Raw genomic sequence first — 24,197 nt, forward strand, 5'->3', positions numbered from 1 at the left:
CGGCTCTGCTCCGTACACCTCGTACACACGCGGCTCCGCTCCGTACACCTCGTACACGCGCGGCTCTGCTCCGTACACCTCGTACACACGCGGCTCCGCTCCGTACACCTCGTACACACGCGGCTCTGCTCCGTACACCTCGTACACACGCAGCTCTGCTACATCCACACTGTAAACCCCTCCTGACCCCACACATAAACTTCAGCTCATCCAGCACCATGACAACCCGCACAGCAGAGTCCTGCATCCACTGAGGCCCCTGATCATGTGACCCCTGACTCCTCCCCTCCTGTGACCTCATCACAGCTCCTGTGCGCACAGAGCAGCCATATATGTGGTGGCGGCTCTGCAGGTGGAGGTATGTGGAGACCCCCATTACTGAGCGCAGGGGGCATTAACCCCTTCAGCTCGGAGACTCTTTTGGGGTCTTGTGTTGCCCCTTTATAAGAATCATAAGGTTTTTGTTCTGTTTCCTGTAATAGGTACATACGACCCAACTATGGAGACAGGAAGGGAGGAAACGTATTGTTCTCATAGTACAGGGCCCCTTTACTGCCCCACAGTGTAATGCCCCCATTATGCCCCTTATGCAGGATGTATGATGCCCCCACACAGTGTAATGCCCCCATTATGCCCCTTATGCAGTATGTGTGATGCCCCCAAACAGTGTAATCCCCCATTATGCCCCTTATGCAGGATGTATGATGCCCGCACACGGTGTAATGCCCCATTATACCCCTTATGCAGTACGTATGATGCCCCCACACAGTGCAATGCTCCTATTATGCCCCTTATGCAGTATGTATAATGCGCCCACAGTACCGCCTGAGGTTTTACAGTTGGAATAATCCCTCGGGAAAATGGTTTTCCCTTTGGCTGCTCCCCTACATGTAGACCCTCGAGCATGTATACATGCATGTAGGGGAGCAGGCCTTACTAGATATCGAGGCTTTGTACAGTAATATACCACATGAGGATGATATCAGAGGAGTAAGACATTTCTTGAAATCGAGATCAGTAGAGTATAGCAGACATAATGACTTCATGGAGGATCTTCTAAAATTCACTCACTCTTACTCATAACTTCTTTCTTTTTGACAGGAAGTACTTCCACCAGCTCAGGGGTACTGCAATGGGGATCCCCTGTGCCCCCTCATATGCTAATCTATTCCTGGGCTGGTGGGAGGAATCCACAATATTCAGGGATGATCATAAGTGGTGGCATCCACATATTGGGGTATGGTATAGATATATAGACAACACTTTTATCAACTGGTCAGGGACGAGTGAACAATTTTTTGAATTTGTCAGGGAACTCAACATCAATAGAGTGGGCCTGAGTTTAGTTATAACCAGTTGCCTTTCCTGGATGTACCAATCAAGAAAGAACGGGATGGGACCCTAGGGACTTTCATATACTATAAACATTCAAGCATTAATAAACTATTGAAGTGGGATAGCCACCACCCCATCCCCCTAAAAAAGGAATACCCAAAGGCCAATTTTTACGGTTGAGAAGGAACTGTTCAAGTGTCACAGATTTTAATATACAGGCAATAGACATGAACACCAGATTCAGCGAAGAAGGTACCTACAGTACATTTTGTATTCCACACAATCAATTGCTGAAAATCGGGAAAGACAGACACTCCTCCATACCTAACCAAGAGACCAAGAAAAGATGGGATAACACGAGTATTAGGAATTTATGACAATCAGAGCGACTGTATCTTTAATATCCTCAGAAAACATTGGGGTATGCTTGGGGCTGACCCAGATCTGAGGGTGTTCTGGGATCGTCTCCCACAATAACTTTTAGAAAGTGTCAGTCAATTAGAGACTGTTTAGTGCATAGAGTCTATAAAAAACCGGCTTCCTAGGGGACTTGGCTAGATAGAAGAGTCTGTGGTTTCTTTAGATGTGGAGAAAGTTGTACATGTAATTGGATGAGACCATGTAAATCTTTCTCAAGTTCCTCCACGGACTTTTATTTATGGCTACATGCACCTGCCCCCTAGACTATATAGGCAAGACCAAGAGATAGTCTAGGAAGAGAGTGGGGGAGCATTTGGGCAATATATACCATGACTGTGACACCCCATTAGTGAGACACATGAACAGTGTACATTGAGGTGAAACCTGAGACTTTATGTCTCCTTATTCTGAGACATTATTCACCCTGACCAGGCGGGCTTTATGCCCAAAAGAGAAGCAAGGGACAACACCACCAAGGCCTTGAATCTTATTTATAGGGCCAAATTGGATGGCACCCCTTTGATGCTCTTATCCACAGATGCCGAAAGGGTGTTTGACCGGGTCAACTGGTTGTTCATGTAGGAGGTGTTGAAATCTATCGGGTTGCAGATCTCCCTTCAGCCCCCTAATCTTTATCCTCACTTCCTTTGGTGTATCCGGTCTAACCCAGACATTATGGGTCTAAAGATTCAAAATATCTCTTACAAAATTGCAGCCTATGCGGATGACCTGTGATTCTTCATAACTAACCTGATTGTATCTCTCTCTAGCTTGATGTTGGAATTTAAAAATATGCATTTTTGTCTAATTTTAAAATCAACTTAACTAAGTCAGAGGCTTTTGAATATAAATCTCCCTTTGAAATTAGTTTCCTCATTAAAGAATTCAATCAAATTTTGTTGGTCATCTCAGTCCCTGAAGTATTTAGACATTCTCCTCTCTGCTGATATTAATTCCATCTTCAAACTTAATTTCTTACCATTGCTCCAGAACACTAAAGTTAATTGTTCAAAATGATCTTAACTTTACTTTACTTTGTTTGGCAGATGTGAAATTCTTAAAATGAATATCCTCCCTCACATATTATATCTCTTTCAAACTCTTCCCATTAAAATCCCTAGCTCTTTTTTAAATCTATCGTGTCCTTGCAAATAGGTTTCATATGGGCTAACAAACCAGCTAGACTCCAGCGATCCCTTCTATGTAAACCAAAAAGTCGGGGAAGCTTGGGCCTTCCGGATGTAAAAACATACTATTTATCTGCTCTTATGTCTAGAGTTATAGATTGGTGTAAGCATGCCTCGGCGAAGCCATGGGTACAAATAGAACAAAGCTTTTCAGAGGCCACTTTAGCTTCTCTCCCCTGGGTACCTTTCTTTTCACAATCTTCACTGAAATCTCATCCCACAATTATTGCTACACTCTACTGCTGCTCCAGACCAGAGATACGCAAACTTCTCCTTCCCATTCCATCTCCTTTATCGCCTACTATCGGCTCTCCGGACTTCTCCACTGGTTTGTCAGATCCTGTTTTTAGACTTTGGATTTCTCAGGGAAGGTTTAGGGCTTTCCAGATTGGCGTAGATAATGATTGGCCTTCTTTAGAGGCACTTCAAGCGATTACTGATCCCTTACAACTGGGCACATGGCATTCTCTCCAACTGCGTCACTTTGTTCACTCCCTTCCAAATTACGCTCAATATACACGAACCCCTTCCGCGTTTGTTAATCTTTGCATGGGTAAGGGGGTGATTCGTCATGCACTTTTCTCCATACACTCAATGCTAACTAACGCAATGGATCAGCTTCCTCCCAGATTTTTAACACAATGGGAAGAGGACTTGGGTATCACTCTCTCCATGGAACAAAGGGAAAAGGTGCTGTCCTTAGCGCATAAATCTTCCATAAGTTCTCGGCTTCCGGAAGCAAATTTCAAACTCCTTTGAAGGTGGTACAGGGTCCCGGATAAGTTGAACAAAATGTTCCCCTCTATTGACCCTAAGTGTTGGAGATGTGGATCAGACGAGAGAGATTTCCTTCATATCTTTTGGTCTTGTCCGGTTTTACAACTGTTCTGGACTAAAGTGAAAAGCATTATCAGGTCGATTACAGGCATTTCATCTGAAATGGGTCCTGAATAGGGTTGAGCGAGTATGTTCTGTCCGAGTATGCTCGGGCCGAGCTCCGAGTATTTATATCTGCTCGGTGATGAGGTTAAATCGCTCCCGTGTGCATGATTTGCAACTGTTTGACAGCTTTATTACATGTGAGGAATGTGTAAGAAATAGACATTCCTTGTGGTGCCCTGCTGCCCACGGGTGCCACAGAACCCAGTAGGGTGCATGGATGGACTTCTCCACAAGAGGCCCTCACACATTAACACACCTCCACCCTACCACCTCACACCACCAGAGGGAGCCTGTTAGGGATATATATATGGAGGGTGGAGCCAGGCAGTTGAGTGCAGTGTTTAGTCTGAGAGTGTGCTGACGCTAGGAGATCAGTGAAGAGGCAGCACGCAGGCTGCTGTGCTTAGGCGAGCCAAGGCCTACAGCACGAGTTGAAGCCTAGTGAGGGCCCTGAGGGTGGCCGACGGTAAGGAGGAAAGGAGAGAAGAGTCGAGGGGGCAGAGGAGTGTACCAGGCTCATCCCAAACTATACACCGGACACTGGGTCCGTGCCTACGGGGCCCCTTTATACCCAGTAGGGACCACCGGATACCTGGAGGACTACAAGTCCCAGGTCGACCAACGCTGACTATTGTACCAGGGCTAGGAATCACGGCGGCCCCAGCGTCCAGGGAGAGTGATCTCCAAGAGAAGGCCCTACCACCAGGTCAGCAGGTGCAAGAGAGAGAGACAGTAATTAAGCCAGGCCTAGCTCCAGGCAGGTCAGAAGCTTAGCAAGTGGAAGTAATGGATCAGGGGTCCCTGTACCCACTCACTGGTGAGAGTCCAGAAGTGCACCCTGCCTACCGAGTACCCTGGACCATACCTGCATCTACACCAGTAAAGGTACTGAAGCGAACCCCCGTGTGAGTGTCCGTCATTTCTTCCTGAACCGCCCTGGCCGTCTCTCCCCTGTACCACCATCCATTACCCCATGCTGCCCTGAGGCCCGCTCCACCTGTGGGGAGCCGTTCCATCACAAGCTGCCCTACCATCTGCCTCAGAGGACTGCTCCGCAGCGGCGGCTCCCTTTAGCCGCATTCCACAGGTGGCGTCATGAACACTTTACAAATCCCCTATAAATAATTCCCCTTTTGGGTGACCGCCCTGGGCCACTGACCGGGCCAGCCACCGTGATATCCAACCCCACCGGCATCCATAGAGGCCCGGCTGCCGAGTACCCCACGGCCCTGGGGGCGCATCATCCTCACATGTAATAAAGCTGTCAAACAGTAGCAAATCATGCACACGGGAGCGATTTAACCTTATCACTGAGCAGCTATAAATACTCGGAGCTCGGCCAGAGCATACTCGGCGAAAGGGTTAATAGAACATACTCGCTCAACACTAGTCCTGAACTATTCCTTCTACAGCTCGGTGAGACTTCTATTTCCTCCTACAAACGTTCCCTATTAAGATTTTTGGTGAAGGCTGCCAGAGCTTGTATTCCGTTGTTATGGAAGAAAGTTAATCCACCTAGCCCGTCCCTCTGGATTTCTAAGGTCAATGATTTAATGTACATGGAGGATTTGACGGCTTCTCTCTACAATAGATATGAGGTCTTCTATAAAACGTGGTTCTATTGGATTTAATTGAAGCAATCTAATGAATATGGAAGCCTTGTGCAGCTCGACTCTCAGACATGATCGCCATTGGGGGATTTTTGTTCAAACGGTTGTCCTAGACTGGGGTGTGATTTTTTCCTCTTTTTTTTTTTTTTTTCCCTTCTCCCCACTCCCCTTCCCAATCCCCCTCCCCCCTGTCTACTTTTCTCTTTTAGTCCCTTCCTTTTTTGCCTGAATTTCTTCTTTTCTCTCTGCTCTTCTTCTCCTTCCTGTATTAATATGAAAAATTTGGACGAAACTAAAGTCACAATGTGGATTCTTGATTACATTACAGATGTTTATTATGTTATATATACAGTACAGACCAAAAGTTTGGACACACCTTCTCATTTAAAGATTTTTCTGTATTTTCATGACTATGAAAATTGAACATTCACACTGAAGGCATCAAAACTATGAATTAACACATGTGGAATTATATACTTGACAAAAAAGTGTGAAACAACTGAAAATATGTCTTATATTCTAGTTTCTTCAAAGTAGCCACCTTTTGCTTTGATAACTGCTTTGCATACTCTTAGCATTCTCTTGATGAGCTTCAAGAGGTAGTCACCGGAAATGGTCTTTCAACGATCTTGAAGGAGCTCCCAGAGATGCTTAGCACTTGTTGGCCCTTTTGCCTTCACTCTGCGGTCCAGTTCACCCCAAACCATCTCGATTGGGTTCAGGTCTGGTGACTGTGGAGGCCAGGTCATCTAGCGCAGCACCCCATCACTCCCTTCTTGGTCAAATAGCCCTTACACAGCCTGGAGGTGTGTTTGGGGTCATTGTCCTGTTGAAAAATAAATGATGGTCCAACTAAACGCAAACCGGATGGAATAGCATGCCGCTGCAAGATGCTGTGGTAGCCATGCTGGTTCAGTATGCCTTCAATTTTGAATAAATCCCCAACAGTGTCACCAGCAAAGCACCCCCACACCATCACACCTCCTCCTCCATGCTTCACGGTGGGAACCAGGCATGTAGAGTCCATCCGTTCACCTTTTCTGCGTCGCACAAAGACACGGTGGTTGGAACCAAAGATCTCAAATTTGGACTTATCAGACCAAAGCACAGATGTCCACTGGTCAAATGTCCATTCCTTGTGTGCTTTAGCCCAAACAAGTCTCTTCTGCTTGTTGCCTGTCCTTAGCAGTGGTTTCCTAGCAGCTATTTTACCATGAAGGCCTGCTGCACAAAGTCTCCTCTTAACAGTTGTTGTAGAGATGTGTTTGCTGCTAGAACTCTGTGTGGCATTGACCTGGTCTCTAATCTGAGCTGCTGTTAACCTGCGATTTCTGAGGCTGGTGACTCGGATAAACTTATCCTCAGAAGCAGAGGTGACTCTTGGTCTTCCTTTCCTGGGGCGGTCCTCATGTGAGACAGTTTATTTGTAGCGCTTGATGGTTTTTGCAACTGCACTTGGGGACACTTTCAAAGTTTTACCAATTTTTTGCACTGACTGACCTTCATTTCTTAAAGTAATGATGGCCACTCGTTTTTCTTTACTTAGCTGCTTTTTTCTTGCCATAATACAAATTTTAACAGTCTATTCAGTAGGACTATCAGCTGTGTATCTACCTGACTTCTGCACAACACAACTGATGGTCCCAACCCCATTTATAAGGTAAGAAATCCCACTTATTAAACCTGACAGGGCACACCTGTGAAGTGAAAACCATTTCCGGTGACTACCTCTTGAAGCTCATCAAGAGAATGCCAAGAGTGTGCAAAGCAGTCATCAAAGCAAAAGGTGGCTACTTTGAAGAACCTAGAATATAAGACATATTTTCAGTTGTTTCACACTTTTTTGTTAAGTATATAATTCCACATGTGTTAATTCATAGTTTTGATGCCTTCAGTGTGAATGTGCAATTTTCATAGTCATGAAAATACAGAAAAATCTTTAAATGAGAAGGTGTGTCCAAACTTTTGGTCTGTACTGTATATATATTATACTCCTTTTTAAGGTTGGTGGGGCCCAATTAGAGATGTTGCTGTAGGACTTGTGATGTCTATCTACGTCACCGTGTATAGGATAATAGAGTATAATAAAGTTGTTATGGACGTGACTTAACATTGTGTAGTGAGTCTGTTTTGCCAACAGTGATGGATATTTCTTGTTGCCAAAACTGTGATATCTTTATTCACGTTAAACCTTTGTTAACCAACTCTCATTAGTGTGATCATACAAATACAAGCCTCTGATTGCTCAGTTGATGCTCTGTACTACTGTATTATCCCTGTCAGTGTAATACTAACGGCCCTATACACATGATAGATATTGGCCGAACGGTCATTTGGCAGATGGCTATCTCTCCCAACTCCCCCATACACACAAATATTCCAACTTTCCTGTGGTCTGTATGAGAGAGTCGCCTCCAGACTCCTCTAGTGGAGGATTATCTACAGGAAGAACAAACAGATTAGCTTGTGAAATTCAGGCCCCCAAATACATTATATAGTCAACCAAATTCCCCGAAATCAGTGCTTTCATGCAACTTTAGTCTAATGTGTATGAGGGTGTTAAAAGGTAACTTATTGGACATTCCCTTTGGCCCGACCTAATAGACTTTCGTACATTGCAGGCCCAGACACCATTATTAGGCATTTAAATATCGTAGTAACTAGGCAGCCCCATACTATCGAGTACTTGAGGGAGAAGGGGCATTGAGCCGAACTCTGTCAAACCTTCTGAGATGCCATGTTTGCTTTTGACAGCAGTAAGTGGTTAAACTGCCAGGGTTTTTGTTACAGCCGCATCTGTGCCACCCCTGCAGTGTACATCTCTGTTTTGATGCCCAAAAGAGTTAATTTAAAAAAAAAAAATATTTCATGTTTTTTTTTTCTTTTTACAAGAATTGTTGGTGCCAATTTTCTGTTGCAACATTTTAATATCTGCCTTTTTTCTGGTGTCTTTTCTTGTCATATAGGAAAGCTGAAGGCCAGAAATAAATCCCATAAAACACTGTACAAAGAGACTTTGGTTTCAAATAATTTCTGTCCTCGGTATTTGTGCAAACAAATAAGCTTTTATAAGTGCCTCAAACTTCTGTGTGTGAATCAGACATGAGATGTCATGTGATAGAAGATTACAGTCCGGGGAAGACGGGAAACATTTATATAGACGGCCGGGGGTGATGTAGTCAGTGACAGGACTCTGGCCAAATATGTTCCCGAGCCAAAGTAGAAGATGAAGATGTCGTCTTCTTCATGAAGTAGCTATTTCTCATGTCACGTGTAATGAATATCTCCTGCAGTATTGCTAATGCCGATTCCAGTGTCAATAAATGATTAGAGAATTCACTTTATGGAAGATGAGTCTATGAGAAACGTCTTCAGCTGCAGACTCAAAGGAAGGAACTGCTTGTTGTCTGTGGCCTAAAATATATAGGTTTTATTACTAGATGTAAGGAAGAAAACTAAATACTGTATAATAATAAATCTCCTCATATGTTTTCCTTATTCTCTCCAGTAATTGTATTATTACCCAGGATTTTTATGATGTTACATCGGCTCATCTTCTTCTCATTCAGATCTCTACAATATCAGATCCTCTCAGTGAAGATCTTCTATATAAGAGAATTTTCCTGATTTACCCATCAAGGATGGATATGGACAGAGAGAAGATGGCGGAGAGGATATTACACCTCACCCTAGAGATCCTCTTCCGGCTTACTGGAGAGGTGAGAGATTCTGATGACGTCACATTACATCATTCTTATCTATGGGAGTAACAGATGGACAGAACTGGAGAGGTGAGGACTCTGGAAATGTCTGGAGTGAGATTTATTAATGTGTCTCTCCATAACCAGGATTACACAGTAGTGAAGAAGACCTCTAGTGGGCGCTGTCAGGCCCCTGTGTCTGAGGGATGGGGAAGACCCCTGAGCCCAATCACGGAGCCTCCACCTCACCCCCTGATACATGAGGACATCAATGACCAGAAGATCCTAGAACTCACCTACAAGATGATTGAGCTGCTGACTGGAGAGGTGACACTGCTGGGAATGCTGGGACATTATACAGTAACACTATTAAGGATTGGGGGATGACTGTATCATTGTATGTGTCAGGTTCCTATAAGGTGTCAGGATGTCGCTGTCTATTTCTCCATGGAGGAGTGGGAGTATTTAGAAGGACGCAAAGATCTGTACAAGGACATCATGATGGAGGTTCCCCAGCCCCTCACATCACCAGGTAATAGACAGGACTAAATACACACGGCCTATAATTATCTGTATGTAAAGAATGAATTCAGTCCCCTGTATGTGTTTCCTCCAGATCTATCCAGTAAGAGGACAACACCAGAGAGATGTCCCCGTCCTCTTCTTCCACAGGACTGTAAACAAGAAGATCCCAATGTTTCTCAGGATCATCAGGTAGATGGAGAGAAGGTGTCATGAGATCTCCCCTATGATGTGTAGATGGCTGTGAAGGTCTTGTGTTCAGTCTTGTTTTATCCACCAGTATTATATGTTTTATACTTGTGTAATGAGAACGGTGGAGATGGCCGGATTAGAGTTCTCCATCTGTCTGTGACTTTTACAATATTTGTTTCAGGGTGAAGATCTGACCCATATTAATACTACAGAGACATATGGAAGGGGTGATGAGCGGTGTAAAGAGGGGATTCCTACATATGACTACCCAGGTGAGTAGTAACCACTAAATGCAGAGAAGTCACAGATTCTTCTCAGTCACTGTCTGCATCTGTTTTATCAGTTGTGTAGTCCGGCTGTATTACAATCATGTGATCACCATTTTGCCTCTAGACCACAACATTCTGCTCCACCAAAAACTGTTCAAATGATTTTGGGCATTAACCCCTTAACGACATGTCACGTATTAGTACGCGCATGTCGTTATCCCTCGGTTCAGTGAGGGCTCCGGCGCTGAGCCCGCACTGAACCGAGCACATGTCAGCTGATTATTACAGCTAACATGTGCCTGCAACAGGCGCGGGTGGAATTGCGATCCACCCGCGGCTGTTAACATATTAAATGCCGCTGTCAATCTCCGACAGCGGCATTTAACGCGCGCTTCCTGGAAGAGCATCACTTACCCCACCCATCGGCGACCCCGTCACATGATCGCGGGTCACCGATGGGTGGTCATGACAACCCTGGGTCTGCAGCAGACACCAGTGGTTGTAATGATCCTGTCGCTATGAGCGCCACCTAGTGGTCGGCGCTCATAGCACAGGACCATTTCTGCTGCATACAGGGGATCTGCTGGTCCCCTGTATGTAGCAGAGGCGATCGCACAGTTGCTGCTTCTAGTTTAAATCACCCCCCTTTCGCCCCATTCAAAATAAAATCATAAAAAAAAAAAAACCACATACACATATTTGGTATCGCCGCGTTCAGAATCGCCCGATCTATCAATATAAAAAAAGAATTAATCCGATCGGTAAATGGCGTAATGAGAAAAAAATTCTAAACGCCATAATTACGTTTTTTGGTCACCGTAAAATTGCAATAAAATGCAATAACGGGCGATCAAAACACCGGATCTACCCCAAAATAGCATCTATAAAAACTTCAGCTCGGTGCACAAAAAATAAGCCCTCACCTGGCCCCAGATCCCAAAAAATGGAGACGCTACGGGTCTCGGAAAATGGCACCATTTTTTTTTTTTTTTGGAATTTTTCACCACTTAAATAAAAAAGAACCTCTACGTGTTTGGTGTCTACAAACTCGTAATGACCTGGAGAATAATAATGGCAGGTCAGTTGTAGCATTCAGTGAACGTGGTAAAAAACAAACAAAAAAAACCTCAGTGGTATTGCACTTTTTTTGCAATTTCACGGCGCTTGGAATTTTTTTCCCGTTTTCCCGTACACGACATGGTAAAACTAGTAATGGCGTTGAAAAGTACAACTCGTCCCACAAAAAATAAGCCCTCACATGGCCATATTGACCAAAAAATAAAAACGCTATGGCTCTGGGAACAAGGGGAGCAAAAAACCAAAATGCAAAAACGGAAAATGCTCCGGGGCTTAAGGGGTTAAAAGCCATTTTCTCTAGAACTTACAACCTGGAGGATCTACCTACCCCCTGGGATTAGTAGATGCTGACCGTTACCTGCCCAGATCTGTAAACTGCAAAGCCAAATGGCAGAGTATGTAATATGTGCTGACAAGTGAGAAAATCAAAATTATGATGGACCTGTAAGAGAAAACGAACGGTAATGATGCTGTTGGCTTTCTAGATCCCTGATATCTTATTGCATGAATCTACCTTCTCTCCCTTCTGTGCTGCTGAATGTCCTCATATGGTCCCTACAAGACCAGGTCCAGTCTTTCTGGCCAAACTTCACATTTATGATCAACAACATTAAATGTGCAGTGAGGGCCAAGTGTGAATTTCTGTATAATAACAGAGTTTCCCTTTTTCTAAACTTTAAAATTTATTTTAACCCCTTTACAACCTATGACGTACTAATACGCGTCTGTGCACTGGGCTTTAAGAGCCTGTGCCATATTAGTACGTCATGGCGATCGCGCCCGCACACAGCCTGTGCGGGCGCGATCGCCGCCGGGTGTCAGCTGATTGTCACAGCTGACACCCGGTACTATGTGCAGGGAGCGGTCCCGCACTGCTCCCGGCGTATTAACCCCCGCAATGCTGCGATCGAAGTCGATCGCAGCATTGCGGTGGCTAAGGGGAGGTGATCGGTATACTCACCTCCTCTTCCGGCCTCCAGCGCTGGTCTGCCGCGGCTTTCAGGATGTTGCCATGACGACCCGATGTCGTCATGACAACATCCGGGTCACCAGACAGCAGGAAGATTTTTTGGACATGCGCAGTGCATCTCCAAATTATCTTCTCCCTGTCCAGCTCTGACAGCCTGCACGGCACCGGGATGGTACTCCATTCCTATGCCATGCAGGCAATCAGAGAAAAAAAAGTGAAAGTCCCATAGTGGGACAAAGTAAAAAAGTAAAAAAACTGTCAGAAAGTGAAAAAAAAAAATAAAATAATCCACCAAAAATAAAAATATAATGTACCCATCAATAAATATTATGAAAAAACAAACCAAAAAAAAAACAATAAAAGTACACATATTTGGTATCGCCGCATCCGGAACGACCTGACCTATAAAACTGTCCCACTAGTTAACCCCTTCAGTGAACACGGTAAAAAAAATAAAAAACTAAGCAAAAAACAATGCTTTATCATCATACCGCCAAACAAAAAATGGAATAACACGCGATCAAAAAGACGAATATAAATAAAAATAGTACTGCTGAAAATGTCATCTCGTCCCGCAAAAAACAAGCCGCCATACAGCTCCATCAGCCCCAAAATAAAAAAGTTATAGCTCTCAGACTAAAGCGATGCTAAAAAATAATTTTTTCTATAAAATAGCTTTTATTGTGTAAACGCGCCAAAACATAGAAAAACTATATAAATGTGGTACCGCTGTAAACGTACTGACCCGAAGAATAAAGCTGCCTTATCAATTTTACCACACGCGGAACAGAATAAAAAAATAAAAAAAGAACAATTCCTGAATTGTTGTTTTTTGTTCATTCTGCCTCCCAAAAATCGGAATAAAAAGCGATCAAAAACTGTCATGTGCCTGAAAATGGCACAAATAAAAACATCAACTCATCCCGCAAAAAACAAGCCATCACATGACTCTGTCAGCCGAAATATAGAAAAATTATAGCTCTCAAAATATGGCGAAACGCGACATGGTGTCCGCTAACAAATTGGAACCATGTCGAGTTTGGAGAGCCCCTGTGTGTCTAAACTTTGGAGCTCCCCCACAAGTGACCCCATTTTTGAAACTAGAACCCCCAAGGAACCTATCTAGATGCATAGTGAGCACTTGGAACCCCCAGGTGATTCATAAATTGATTCGTAAAAATGAAAAAGTGGAAAAAATTTTTTTTTTTCATTTTTACGAATCAATTTGTGAAGCACCTGGGGGTTCCAAGTGCTTACTATGCATCTAGATAGGTGCCTTGGGGGGGTCTAGTTTCCAAAATGGGGTAACTTGTGGGGGAGCTCCAATGTTTAGGCACACAGGGGCTCTCCAAAAGCAACATGGCGTCCGCTAATTATTCAAGCAAATTGTTTTTTCCCCACATATGGGGTATCTGCGTGCCCAGGGGAAATTGCATAACAAATTTTGGGGTCCATTTTTTCTTGTTACCCCTGCGAAAATAAAAAAAATTGAGTCTAAGGTAACATTTTTGTGAAAAAAGTTAAATGTTCATTTTTTTCTTCCACATTCCAAAAATTCCTGTGAAGCACCTGAAGGGTTAATAAATTTCTTGAATGTGGTTTTGAGCACCTTGAGGGGTGCAGTTTTTAGAATGGTGTCACTTTTGGGTATTTTCTGTCATAAAGACCTCTAAAAGTCACTTCAAATGTGATGTGGTCCCTAAAAAAATGGTTTTGTAAATTTTGTTGGAAAAATGAGAAATCGCTGGTCAACTTTTAACCCTTATAGCTCCCTAGCAAAAAAAATTTTGGTTCCAAAATTGTGCTGATGTAAAGTAGACATGTGGGAAATGTTATTTATTAACTCTTTTGTGTGACATATCTCTCTGATTTAAAGGCATTAAAATTCAAATTTTGAAAATTGCAAAATTTTCAAAATTTTCGCCAAATTTCCGTTTTTTTCACACATAAACGAAAGTGATATCGAAGAAATTTTACCACAATCATGAAGTACAATATGTCACGAAAAAACATTCTCAGAATCAGGGGGATCCGTTGAAGCGTTCCAGAGTAATTACCTCATAAAGTGACAGTGGTCAGAATTGTAAAAATTGGCCTGGTCATTAACGCGCAAACCAACCTCGGGGGTTAAGGGGTTAAATCTAACTTCAAACAGGATTGTGATAAACTAAACAAAAAAAAACATTACACCTGTGCCATGATATATCTCTAAGTTGAGCGTGGCTGATGGTTGTAATATACACTGCTCAAAAAAATAAAGGGAACACTCAAATAACACATCCTAGATCTGAATGAATGAAATATTCTCATTGAATACTTTGTTCTGTACAAAGCTGAATGTGCTGACAACAAAATCACACAAAAATCATCAATGGAAATCAAATTTATTAACCAATGGAGGCCTGGATTTGGAGTCACCCCCAAAATTAAAGTGAAAAAACACACTACAGGCTGATCCAACTTTGATGTAATGTCCTTAAAACAAGTCAAAATGAGGCTGAGTATTGTGTGTGGCCTCCACGTGCCTGTATGACCTCCCTACAACTTCTGGGCATGCTCCTGATGAGGTTGCTGATGGTCTCCTGTGGGATCTCCACCCAGACCTGGACTAAAGCATTCGCCAACTCCTGGACAGTCTGTGGTGCAACGTGACGTTGGTGGATGGAGCGAGACATGATGTCCCAGATGTGCTCAATCGGATTCAGGTCTGGGGAACGGGCGGGCCAGTCCATAGCTTCAATGCCTTCATCTTGCAGGACCTGCTGACACACTCCTGCCACATGAGGTCTGACATTGTCCTGCGTTAGGAGGAACCTAGGGTCAACTGCACCAGCATATGGTCTCACAAGGGGTCTGAAGATCTCATCTCGTAACCTAATGGCAGTCAGGCTACCTCTGGCCAGCACATGGAGGGCTGTGTGGCCCTCCAAAGAAATGCCACCCCACACCATTACTGACCCACTGCCAAACCGGTCATGCTGAAGGATGTTGCAGGCAGCAGATCGCTCTCCATGGCGTCTCCAGACTCTGTCACATGTGCTCAGTGTGAACCTGCTTTCATCTGTGAAGAGCACAGGGTGCCAGTGGCGACTTTGCCAATCCTGGTGCTCTGTGGCAAATGCCAAGTGTCCTGCACAGTGTTGGGCTGTGAGCACAACCCCCATCTGTGGACGTCGGGCCCTCATACCACCCTCATGGAGTCAGTTTCTAACCGTTTGTGCAGACACATGCACATTTGTGGCCTGCTGGAGGTCATTTTGCAGGGCTCTTGCAGTGTTCCTCCAGTTCCTCCTTGCACAAAGGCGGAGGTAGCGGTCCTGCTGCTGGGTTGTTGCCCTCCTACGGCCCCCTTCACTTCTCCTGGTGTACTGGCCTGTCTCCTAGTAGCGCCTCCAGCCACTGGACACTACGCTGACAGACACAGCAAACCTTCTTGCCACAGCTCGCATTAATGTACCATCCTGGATGAACTGAACTACCTGAGCAACTTCAGTGGGTTGTAGAGTCCGTCTCATGCTACCACGAGTGTGAAAGCACAACCAACATTCAAAAGTGACCAAAACATCAGCCAGAAAGCATTAGTACTGAGATATGGTCTGTGGTCCCCACCTGCAGAACCACTCCTTTATTGAGGGTGTCTTGATAATTGCCAATAATTTCCATCTATTGTCTATTCCATTTGCACAACAGCATGTGAAATTGATTGTCAATCAGTGTTGCTTCCTAAGTGGACAGTTTGATTTCACAGAAGTTTTACTTGGAGTTGCAGTTATATGAAAAAGTTTGGGCACCCCTATTAATCTTAAGCTTAATGTTTTTTAAAAATTGGTGTTTTTTCAACAGCTATTTCAGTTTGATATATGTAATAACTGTTGGACACAGTAATGTTTCTGCCTTGAAATGAGGTTTATTGTACTAACAGAAAATGTGCAATCTGCATTCTAAATTTTTTTACAGGTGCATAAGTATGGACACCTCACCAGAAAAGTGACATTAATATTTAGTAGATCCTCCTTTTGCAAAAATAACAGCCTCTAGTCACTTCCTGTAGCTTTTAATGAGTTCCTGGATCCTGGATGAAGGTATTTTTGACCATTCCTCTTTACAAAATAATTCCAGTTCAGTTAAGTTTGATGGTCGCCGAGCATGGACAGCCCTCTTCAAATGATCCCACAGATGTTCAATGATATTCAGGTCTGGGGACTGGGATGGCCATTCCAGAACATTGTAATTGTTCCTCTGCATGAATGCCTGAGTAGATTTGGAGCGGTGTTTTGGATCATTGTCTTGCTGAAAGATCCATCCCCTGCATAACTTCAACTTTATCACTGATTCTTGAACATTATTGTCAAGAATCTGCTGATACTGAGTGGAATCCATGCGTCCCTCAACGTTAACAAGATTCCCGGTGCCGGCATTGGCCTCACAGCCCCAAAGCATGATGGAAACTCCACCAAATTTTACTGTGGGTAGCAAGTGTTTTTCTTGGAATGCTGTGTTTTTTTGCCGCCATGCATAACGCCTTTTTGTATGACCAAACAACTCAATCTTGGTTTCATCAGTCCACAGGACCTTCTTCCAAAAAGAAATTGGCTTCTCCAAATGTGCTTTTGCATTCCTCAGCCGACTCTGTTTGTGGCGTGCTTGCAGAAACGGCTTCTTTCGCATCACTCTCCCATACAGCTTCTCCTTGTGCAAAGTGCGTTGTATAGTTGACCGATGCACAGTGACACCATCTGCAGCAAGTTGATGCTGCAGCTCTCTGGAGGTGGTCTGAGGATTGTCCTTGACTGATCTCACCATTCTTCTTCTCTGCCTTTCTGATATTTTTCTTGGCCTGCCACTTCTGGCCTTAACAAGAACTGTCCCTGTGTTCTTCCATTTCCTTACTATGTTCCTCACAGTGGAAACTGACAAGTGAAATCTCTGAGACAGCTTTTTGTATCCTTCCCCTGAACAACTATGTTGAATAATCTTTGTTTTCAGATCATTTGACAGTTGTTTTGAGAAGCCCATGATGCCACTCTTCAGAGGAGATTCAAACAGGAGAACAACTTGCAAGTGGCCACTTTAAGTAGCTTTTCTCATGATTGCATACACCTGGCTATGAAGTACAAAGCTCAATGAGGTTACAAAACCAAAAAAGTGCTTTAGTACGTCAGTAAAAAGTAGGTAGGCGTATTTAAAACAAGAAAATGATAAGGGTGCCCATACTTATGCACCTGTCAAATTTTGTTTGAATGCAGATTGCACATTTTCTGTTAGTACAATAAACCTCATTTAAAGGCAGAAACATTACTGTGTCCAACAGTTATTACATATATCAAACTGAAATAGCTGTTGCAAAAACACCAATTTTTAAAAATCATTAAGCTTAAGATTAATAGGGGTGCCCAAACTTTTTCATATAACTGTATATTCTGTTGTTTAAGAGTTCCCTTTATTTTTTTTGAGCAGTGTACATTTATTCACGCCTGCAGGAGATGTGTTGGCATGGCTTGAGTCCTGGTTTCATGGATTCACTCCACTTCATAAATTCCATTATGTTTTCGGTCCTAATGAATTCAGATTACTGCACAATCTCTCCTGAAATGGGGGCGCTAATACTTTCTCTACTGTTCTGGCCAGGACTCATAGTAGCTCCAGTGGTCCACCATAAATTAATGCAACTCCGGTTTAGTGTCGGAGTTCTCCCCCCATACATATGTTGTTGTTGGGGATGTAACATTTTCTTTTATTTTATGTCTATTTTTTACAGGTTTGTTCTGTGTGATGGTTTGATTGTGGTGGGATCTGCCTCACTTATTTGACTCTGTAACTCCCTGGTAGTCTTTTAAAAAGATCTCCATTGCCTCTTCCAAATGCCTTAGATCTAAATTTAAGACACCTCATCCCTGCACTATTATAAAAAGTTCTCCTTGAATGTCTAATATTTCTTCTTGAAACTCATCTGATAGAAAATATTGTCCCTTACGATAGTTTAGATTGCCCAGAGCCACCAAGCCCCAGACTCTAATTACCCCAGAGAGGTTTCACCAGTAGTTACTCATCTTTTATTGATGAAGACTGTTGAGTTTGGTCATTTTAGTAGATGTGTTATTGTCTATGCTCACAGTTTTTGACTAGGCAAAAAATGGAAGCTGGCACGTTTAGGCAGGCTGCGCTGCAGGAATGAAGAGGCTATTTTTATTAATACCAACTCGTTTCTGCGCGGGATCAGCGCCTTTCTCAAGGTATAAAAACCAAATGCCACAATTTTTGACTACAGTAGTTAATGTCCAAAATACTCTGATTTAACCTCTTCCTGCAGCCAGTTTTGTGTTCCTAATTAGGCCCCAATTTTCACATCTGACGTGTGTCACTTTATGTGGTGATAACTTTGGAAATCTTCACAAAGGATAATAGAAAACAAATGGACTTTTGCTAATTATTTTCCAACTTCTCTTGAATCCGACAATCCCCTATATACAGTTGTACACTTCTGTCTGGGCACATGGCAGGTTAAGAAAGAAAGGTTTTAGCTATTTGAATGCAGATCTTGCTGGAATAATTTGCAGACACAATGTATTGGGGCCCTGTTCATGGGCACCTGGCAGCTGAAAAGATGGCTCCTACGAACAGGCTTGGCACTATCCACCCCGTTTTCCAGATCTCAGGAATTTTCTTGTTCATCACCCTTTAAGCATTAAAGGGTGATGAACAAGGACTTACACAGAGACCCCTAAGCTTGGGCCTCGGTGTTACCTGCTATTCTGTGGTGTGACTTGGCAAGAAGAATAGTCGGGTAGCCGAGTCAGAACCAGGAGGGCAGAGAAAATACAAAATCAGAAGACACAAGAGTAGTCAGTAAGTGGGCCGGGGTCACAACTGGAATCAAATAAACAAGCTGTGAGATGAGTACAGAGGACTGAACCAGAGGATACCAAGCCTGTATCTGGCAGCTTCCAGCAATATGCTCTGAGCTTTACTAGGGTGCGGTGCTTTCCAGTTGGCTAAAGCAGGAAGCTGATCACTCAAGCTGGACAGCACACACACCAATACTGCCAGACTGGATGGTACTATAGGTCCCAGGCACCCTAATCTTAGTGGCTGGGCTGAGCCTGGGCCGCCTAGAGCTTCTTGCTCCGACACCTCCATTACTAGTACCACCTGCAGAATGAATAAGACATCGCCTGGTGACAGAGCAGGACACAAAGGAGATGGGACACCTCTTTTGAAGAAGCCCTAATATGACAAAATGGCAGAAAACCAGAGCAGTAGAAATCCCCTAGGAGTAGTGACTATTTTGACTCTACAGGCACTTTCTAGAAATTAGCACGTAGTGGATGTTGGAGAGTGAAAATTCCAAAATACTATTTTAATTCCCAACACATAGTGCCCAGATTGTGCTCCAGGAGACACACACCGTAAATTAAGTGGGTTCTTCTCACTATAGTAATGTCAAATACATGGATGCTAAATGTGGTTTGGGCGCACTGCAAGGCTCAGAAGTGAGGGGGAGATTTGACTTTGGGAGAAGCGGATATTGGTGGATTGGTTTATGGAAGCCATGTTGCTTTTTAAGAGCCTTTTAGTCACTAATAATGTGGAAACCTCTGTTTTTCCATTGACAGGTGATGGACCTGAGTGGGGGCTGGATTTTTTTGAGATCAGTAGAAGTTGTTATTGCTATAATTTTCACCTACATAACATTGTTTGGTGGCTTTTTATTCCGTATTTTGGAAGCAGAATGAATAAACAGTTGAACACCGCACTCCACTGGTTCATCCTATGAGGTTTTCTATTAGACTGTGAACTGTCATTGTCTTAGTGAATAATTCTATATTTTTATATAACTTGCAATTTTTACAGACAGTTTAAGTAGAAATGTTGAACAATATAAAATTCAAGTATATTTTATTCAAAAATAATTGTTTTTCTTCTTGGCAGATGACTTCACCAGGAGATCAGAGGGACAACTGACATCTTCAATTTTTAAATCAAATGATCTCGATATCCCAGATGATACAATTGAAGTGAATGCCATTACTCCAGATTTACCATCATCCCTTCACAGCAAAGTTCTGTCATCTGATGCTTTGAAACAGGTCTCGTCTTCTGATTCATTACCGACTGCTAAGGAAAATGAAAGTAAAAAAATAAGAATTAAAAAACAAATTGCTCCTAAAGCAAAGAAGCCATTTTCACATTCAGAATCTGGAAATAATTTTCACTTCGAAAAGCCTTTTTTTAAACATCAAAAAATTCACACAGTGGAGAAAAGATTTTCTTGTTCCAAGTGTGGGAAATATTTTAACCAGAAATCACATCTTGCTATACACCAGAGAAGTCACACAGGTGAGAAGCCATACTCCTGTTCAGAATGTGAGAAATATTTTAACCGGAAATCAAATTTGGTTAAGCACCAGAAAACTCACACAGGGGAGAAGCCTTTTTGCTGTTCAGAATGTGGAAAATGTTTTAACCAGAAATCAGATTTGGTTAAGCACCAGAGAACACACACAGGGGAGAAGCAATTTTCCTGTTCAGAATGTGGGAAACATTTTATGCAGAAATGGAATCTTGTTATACACCAGAGAACTCACACAGGGGAGAAGCCTTTTTCCTGTTCAGAATGTGGGAAATATTTTATCCAGAAATGGAATCTTGTTATACACCAGAGAAGTCACACAGGGGAGAAGCCTTTTTCCTGTTCAGAATGTGGGAAATGTTTTAACTATAAATCACTTTTTGTTAACCACCAGAGAACCCACACAGGTGAGAAGCCTTTTTCATGTTTAGAATGTGGGAAATGTTTTGGGAATAAATCATGTCTTCTTCGTCACCAAAGAGCTCACACAGGGGAGAAGCCTTTTTCATGTTCAAAATGTGGAAAATGTTTTGTGACAAAATCAATTCTTCTTGGTCACCAGAGAATTCACTCAGGGGAGAAGCCTTATTCCTGTTCAGAATGTGGGAAATATTTTAACCGGAAATCATATCTTTATAGCCACAAGAGAATCCACACAGGGGAGAAGCCGTTTTCATGTTCAGAATGTGGGAAATATTTTAACCGGAAATCATATCTTTATAGCCACAAGAGAATCCACACAGGGGAAAAGCCTTTTTCATGTTCAGAATGTGGGAAATATTTTAACCGGAAATCACATCTTTATAGCCACAAGAGAATCCACACAGGGGAGAAGCCTTTTTCGTGTTCAGAATGTGGGAAATATTTTAACCGTAAATCAGCTTTGATTAAGCACCAGAGAACCCACACAGGGGAGAAGCCTTTTTCATGTTCAGAATGTGGGAAATATTTTAACCAGAAATCGCATCTTGATAGGCACCAGAGAATCCACACAGGGGAAAAGCCTTTTTCATGTTCAGAATGTGGGAAATGTTTTAACCAGAAAGCAGGTTTAGTTGTGCACCAGAGAACCCACACAGGGGAGACACCTTTTTCATGCTCAGAATGTGGGAAATATTTTGTGAAGAAATCATCTCTTCTTAGTCACCAAAGAGTTCACACAGGGGAGAAGCCTTTTTCATGTTTTTAATGTGGGAAATGTTTTACACGGAAATCAACTATTAAAAAACATCAGAGAAGGCACACAGGGGAGAAGCCTTTTTCATGTTCAGAATGTTGGAAATGTTTTAAGCGAAAATTGTACTTTCTTAAAGGGGTTGTCCACGATTAGGGCAATTCCTTGTCATTCTTCATATTTGGCTTGTTAAAATAAAAAGACTCGTATTTACCATTCCAGCGGTGTCGGCAATCGCATTCCCGGGGCTCATGTGAGGTTGTTACATCACATGAGTCCTGTGTCTAATCAGGGACGGCTTCACTATCCCCGCCTTCAGATGCATTGAACATCAACAGGAAGCCAGGACTGCGGCTGCTCTCTGACTTGATGTTCAATTTGTCTGAAGATGGGGACAATCACGCCAGCACTAATTGGCTGAAGAGCTCACGTGACGTAACAACCTCACATGAGCCCCGGGAACGCAAGTGCTGACACCGCTTGAACGACGCCTCCATGGGAGGTTTGTATCAGTGCTTTTATTTTAACAGGACCAAACATGAGGATTGAGAAGGTGTTGTCCATGTAGTGGACAACACTTAAAAAGTAAAAAATCCCACACAGAGAAGCCATTGTCATACCTAGAGTGTGAAAAATGAATTACTGGAAAATTGTATTTTGTTGATCATCAAAAATAACTCAGACTTAGATAAACTATGTGTTATTGACACATTGTACAAAGAGATATAACAGACGTATTAATAAATGAGAAAGGGAAATCATTTTAGAACGTATCATATTTCTTGGCCTATAAGACATATTTTTAGCATGAAAATATCTTGTTAATAAGTAAGTGTGTCTTATAAACTGGAGGCAGCATCCTGTGACAGAGGAGAATGCTGAGACAGTGTCCTTCCTGATCACTGAGAGAACTGCTCTCTCTCCTCCAGCCCCACCTGTATCTAACTGATTGGTGCAGAGCAGGAGGGGAAGGTACCAGGACCTGTACAGAGGCTGCACGTCCTGAGTGAGCAGCTGAAAAACCTTCCACCTGACTAGCTCAAGGACCTTTCCGATCATGTAAACATTCATATGACCTGGAAGGAACTGCAAAATGAGGAAATGTGTACACAGTGTTTGTGTATGCAAATTTGCATATAATAATAATCTTTATTTTTATATAACGCTAACATATTCCACAGCACTTTACAGACATTATATGTAGCAGAGCTGTGTATGTATGTAAATGTGCATATGTAGCAGAGCTGTGTGTATGTAAATGTGCATATGTAGTAGAGCTGTGTGTATGTAAATTTGTCTCACAAAGAAAAATCTCCATTAAAATGTATATACTTTATTTATACCTTATTAAAAAAGAACTATTACATATGTTCCCGATCAAATTTTACAAATTGGCACTATAGAAATAAAGAAAATGTATGTAATTCCTAGGCCATATAAATTAAATCAGGGGTTAAAGGCAGGTAGGGGAGGTGGGGATGGAGCCTCAATCCTTTCCCTATTTGTTATCCCTCATTATTTACCCTTCCTTTCCGCTGAGGTTTACACCCTAAAAGAGCGCAAGTTGTGGCACCCCCACTTTCTGTCTTATCACCCTAATTATCCCTAGATGATCCTAGGTACTACAACCACTCACAGGAGGAAAAAATTAAACCAAACATAGTTTTGGCAAATAGTTATCAGCCAAGATATCCATAAATAAAGTCACAATGCGTGAACCAACAGTATAGCTTATATTACATTAAGAGGCTCCTTCAATATCTGCAGAGGTATACCGGATTTTTCGGACTATAAGACGCACTTTTTTCCTCTAAAATTTTTGGAGGAAAGTGGGTGGTGCGTCTTAAAGTCCAAACATATGTTCTGTGGCTGGTGGGGGGCTGGGGGTGAGCGACAGCGGGGGAAGAGCGGGGCACAGGAGGTAGCAGCCGCCTGCTGCAGCCTACGCTGTGCCTGCTGCTAAAGAAAATGAATATTCCCTGCTCCCCACGCCCATGGGCGTGGGGAGCAGGGAATATTCATTCTCCTTAATAGCGTGCCCACTGTAACCATAGCTCGGCTCCTGCTGCAGCCGGCGGTCTGTGTGCCCACTATTAAAGCTCATGAATATTCGCTACAACCCACTCCCATGGGTTGTAGTGAATATTCATGGTCTTTAATAGCGTGCACACTGACCACCGAGCGCAGCAGGAGCAGCACTGCAGCTACAGTGTGCACGCTGTGTAAGGGTGCATGGCAAGGACGCCATGCAAACCCTGCTATGCGCGGCTCACAGTGAGTGTCAGCAGCAGAGCGGAACGCAGCACTGAAGGAGAGAGGAGGGGAGTATGATTCTTTATTTTTTTTTGTGGGCAGAGTGATGGGGGCTCAAGGGGTGCCATGCATACCAGGATTAAGGGGTGCCATGCATACCAGGATGGAGGAATCAAGGGGTGCTATAAATACCAG

General features: G+C 43.1%; 1 protein-coding gene across 1 annotated transcript; it reads left to right on the forward strand.

Moving 5' to 3' along the window:
• Positions 1-298: 298 nt before the first annotated feature.
• Positions 299-23,542, forward strand: LOC141176072 (uncharacterized). The gene is made up of 7 exons (XM_073660061.1): positions 299-358; positions 9,064-9,213; positions 9,343-9,522; positions 9,604-9,727; positions 9,812-9,909; positions 10,091-10,181; positions 20,155-23,542. The coding sequence occupies exons 2-7, from the start codon at positions 9,136-9,138 to the stop codon at positions 21,762-21,764; spliced, it is 2,181 nt and encodes a 726-aa protein (XP_073516162.1). The 5' UTR covers positions 299-358; positions 9,064-9,135; the 3' UTR covers positions 21,765-23,542.
• The last annotated feature ends 655 nt before the right edge of the window (positions 23,543-24,197 follow it).

The sequence above is a fragment of the Phyllobates terribilis genome, unplaced genomic scaffold (assembly GCF_046119375.1).
Source record: "Phyllobates terribilis strain yellow unplaced genomic scaffold, ASM4611937v1 Scaffold_17__1_contigs__length_24005725, whole genome shotgun sequence".
NCBI classification, from domain to species: Eukaryota; Metazoa; Chordata; class Amphibia; order Anura; family Dendrobatidae; genus Phyllobates; species Phyllobates terribilis.

What these genes read in the sequence shown, in the direction of transcription:
- LOC141176072 (XM_073660061.1), top strand. Translation starts at nt 9,136, where the DNA reads ATGGATATGGACAGAGAGAAGATGGCGGAGAGGATATTACACCTCACC. An exon ending in TCTTCCGGCTTACTGGAGAG is followed by an intron (nt 9,214 to 9,342) that starts GTGAGAGATTCT and finishes CTCCATAACCAG; the next exon opens with GATTACACAGTAGTGAAGAA. An exon ending in TCCTACATATGACTACCCAG is followed by an intron (nt 10,182 to 20,154) that starts GTGAGTAGTAAC and finishes TCTTCTTGGCAG; the next exon opens with ATGACTTCACCAGGAGATCA.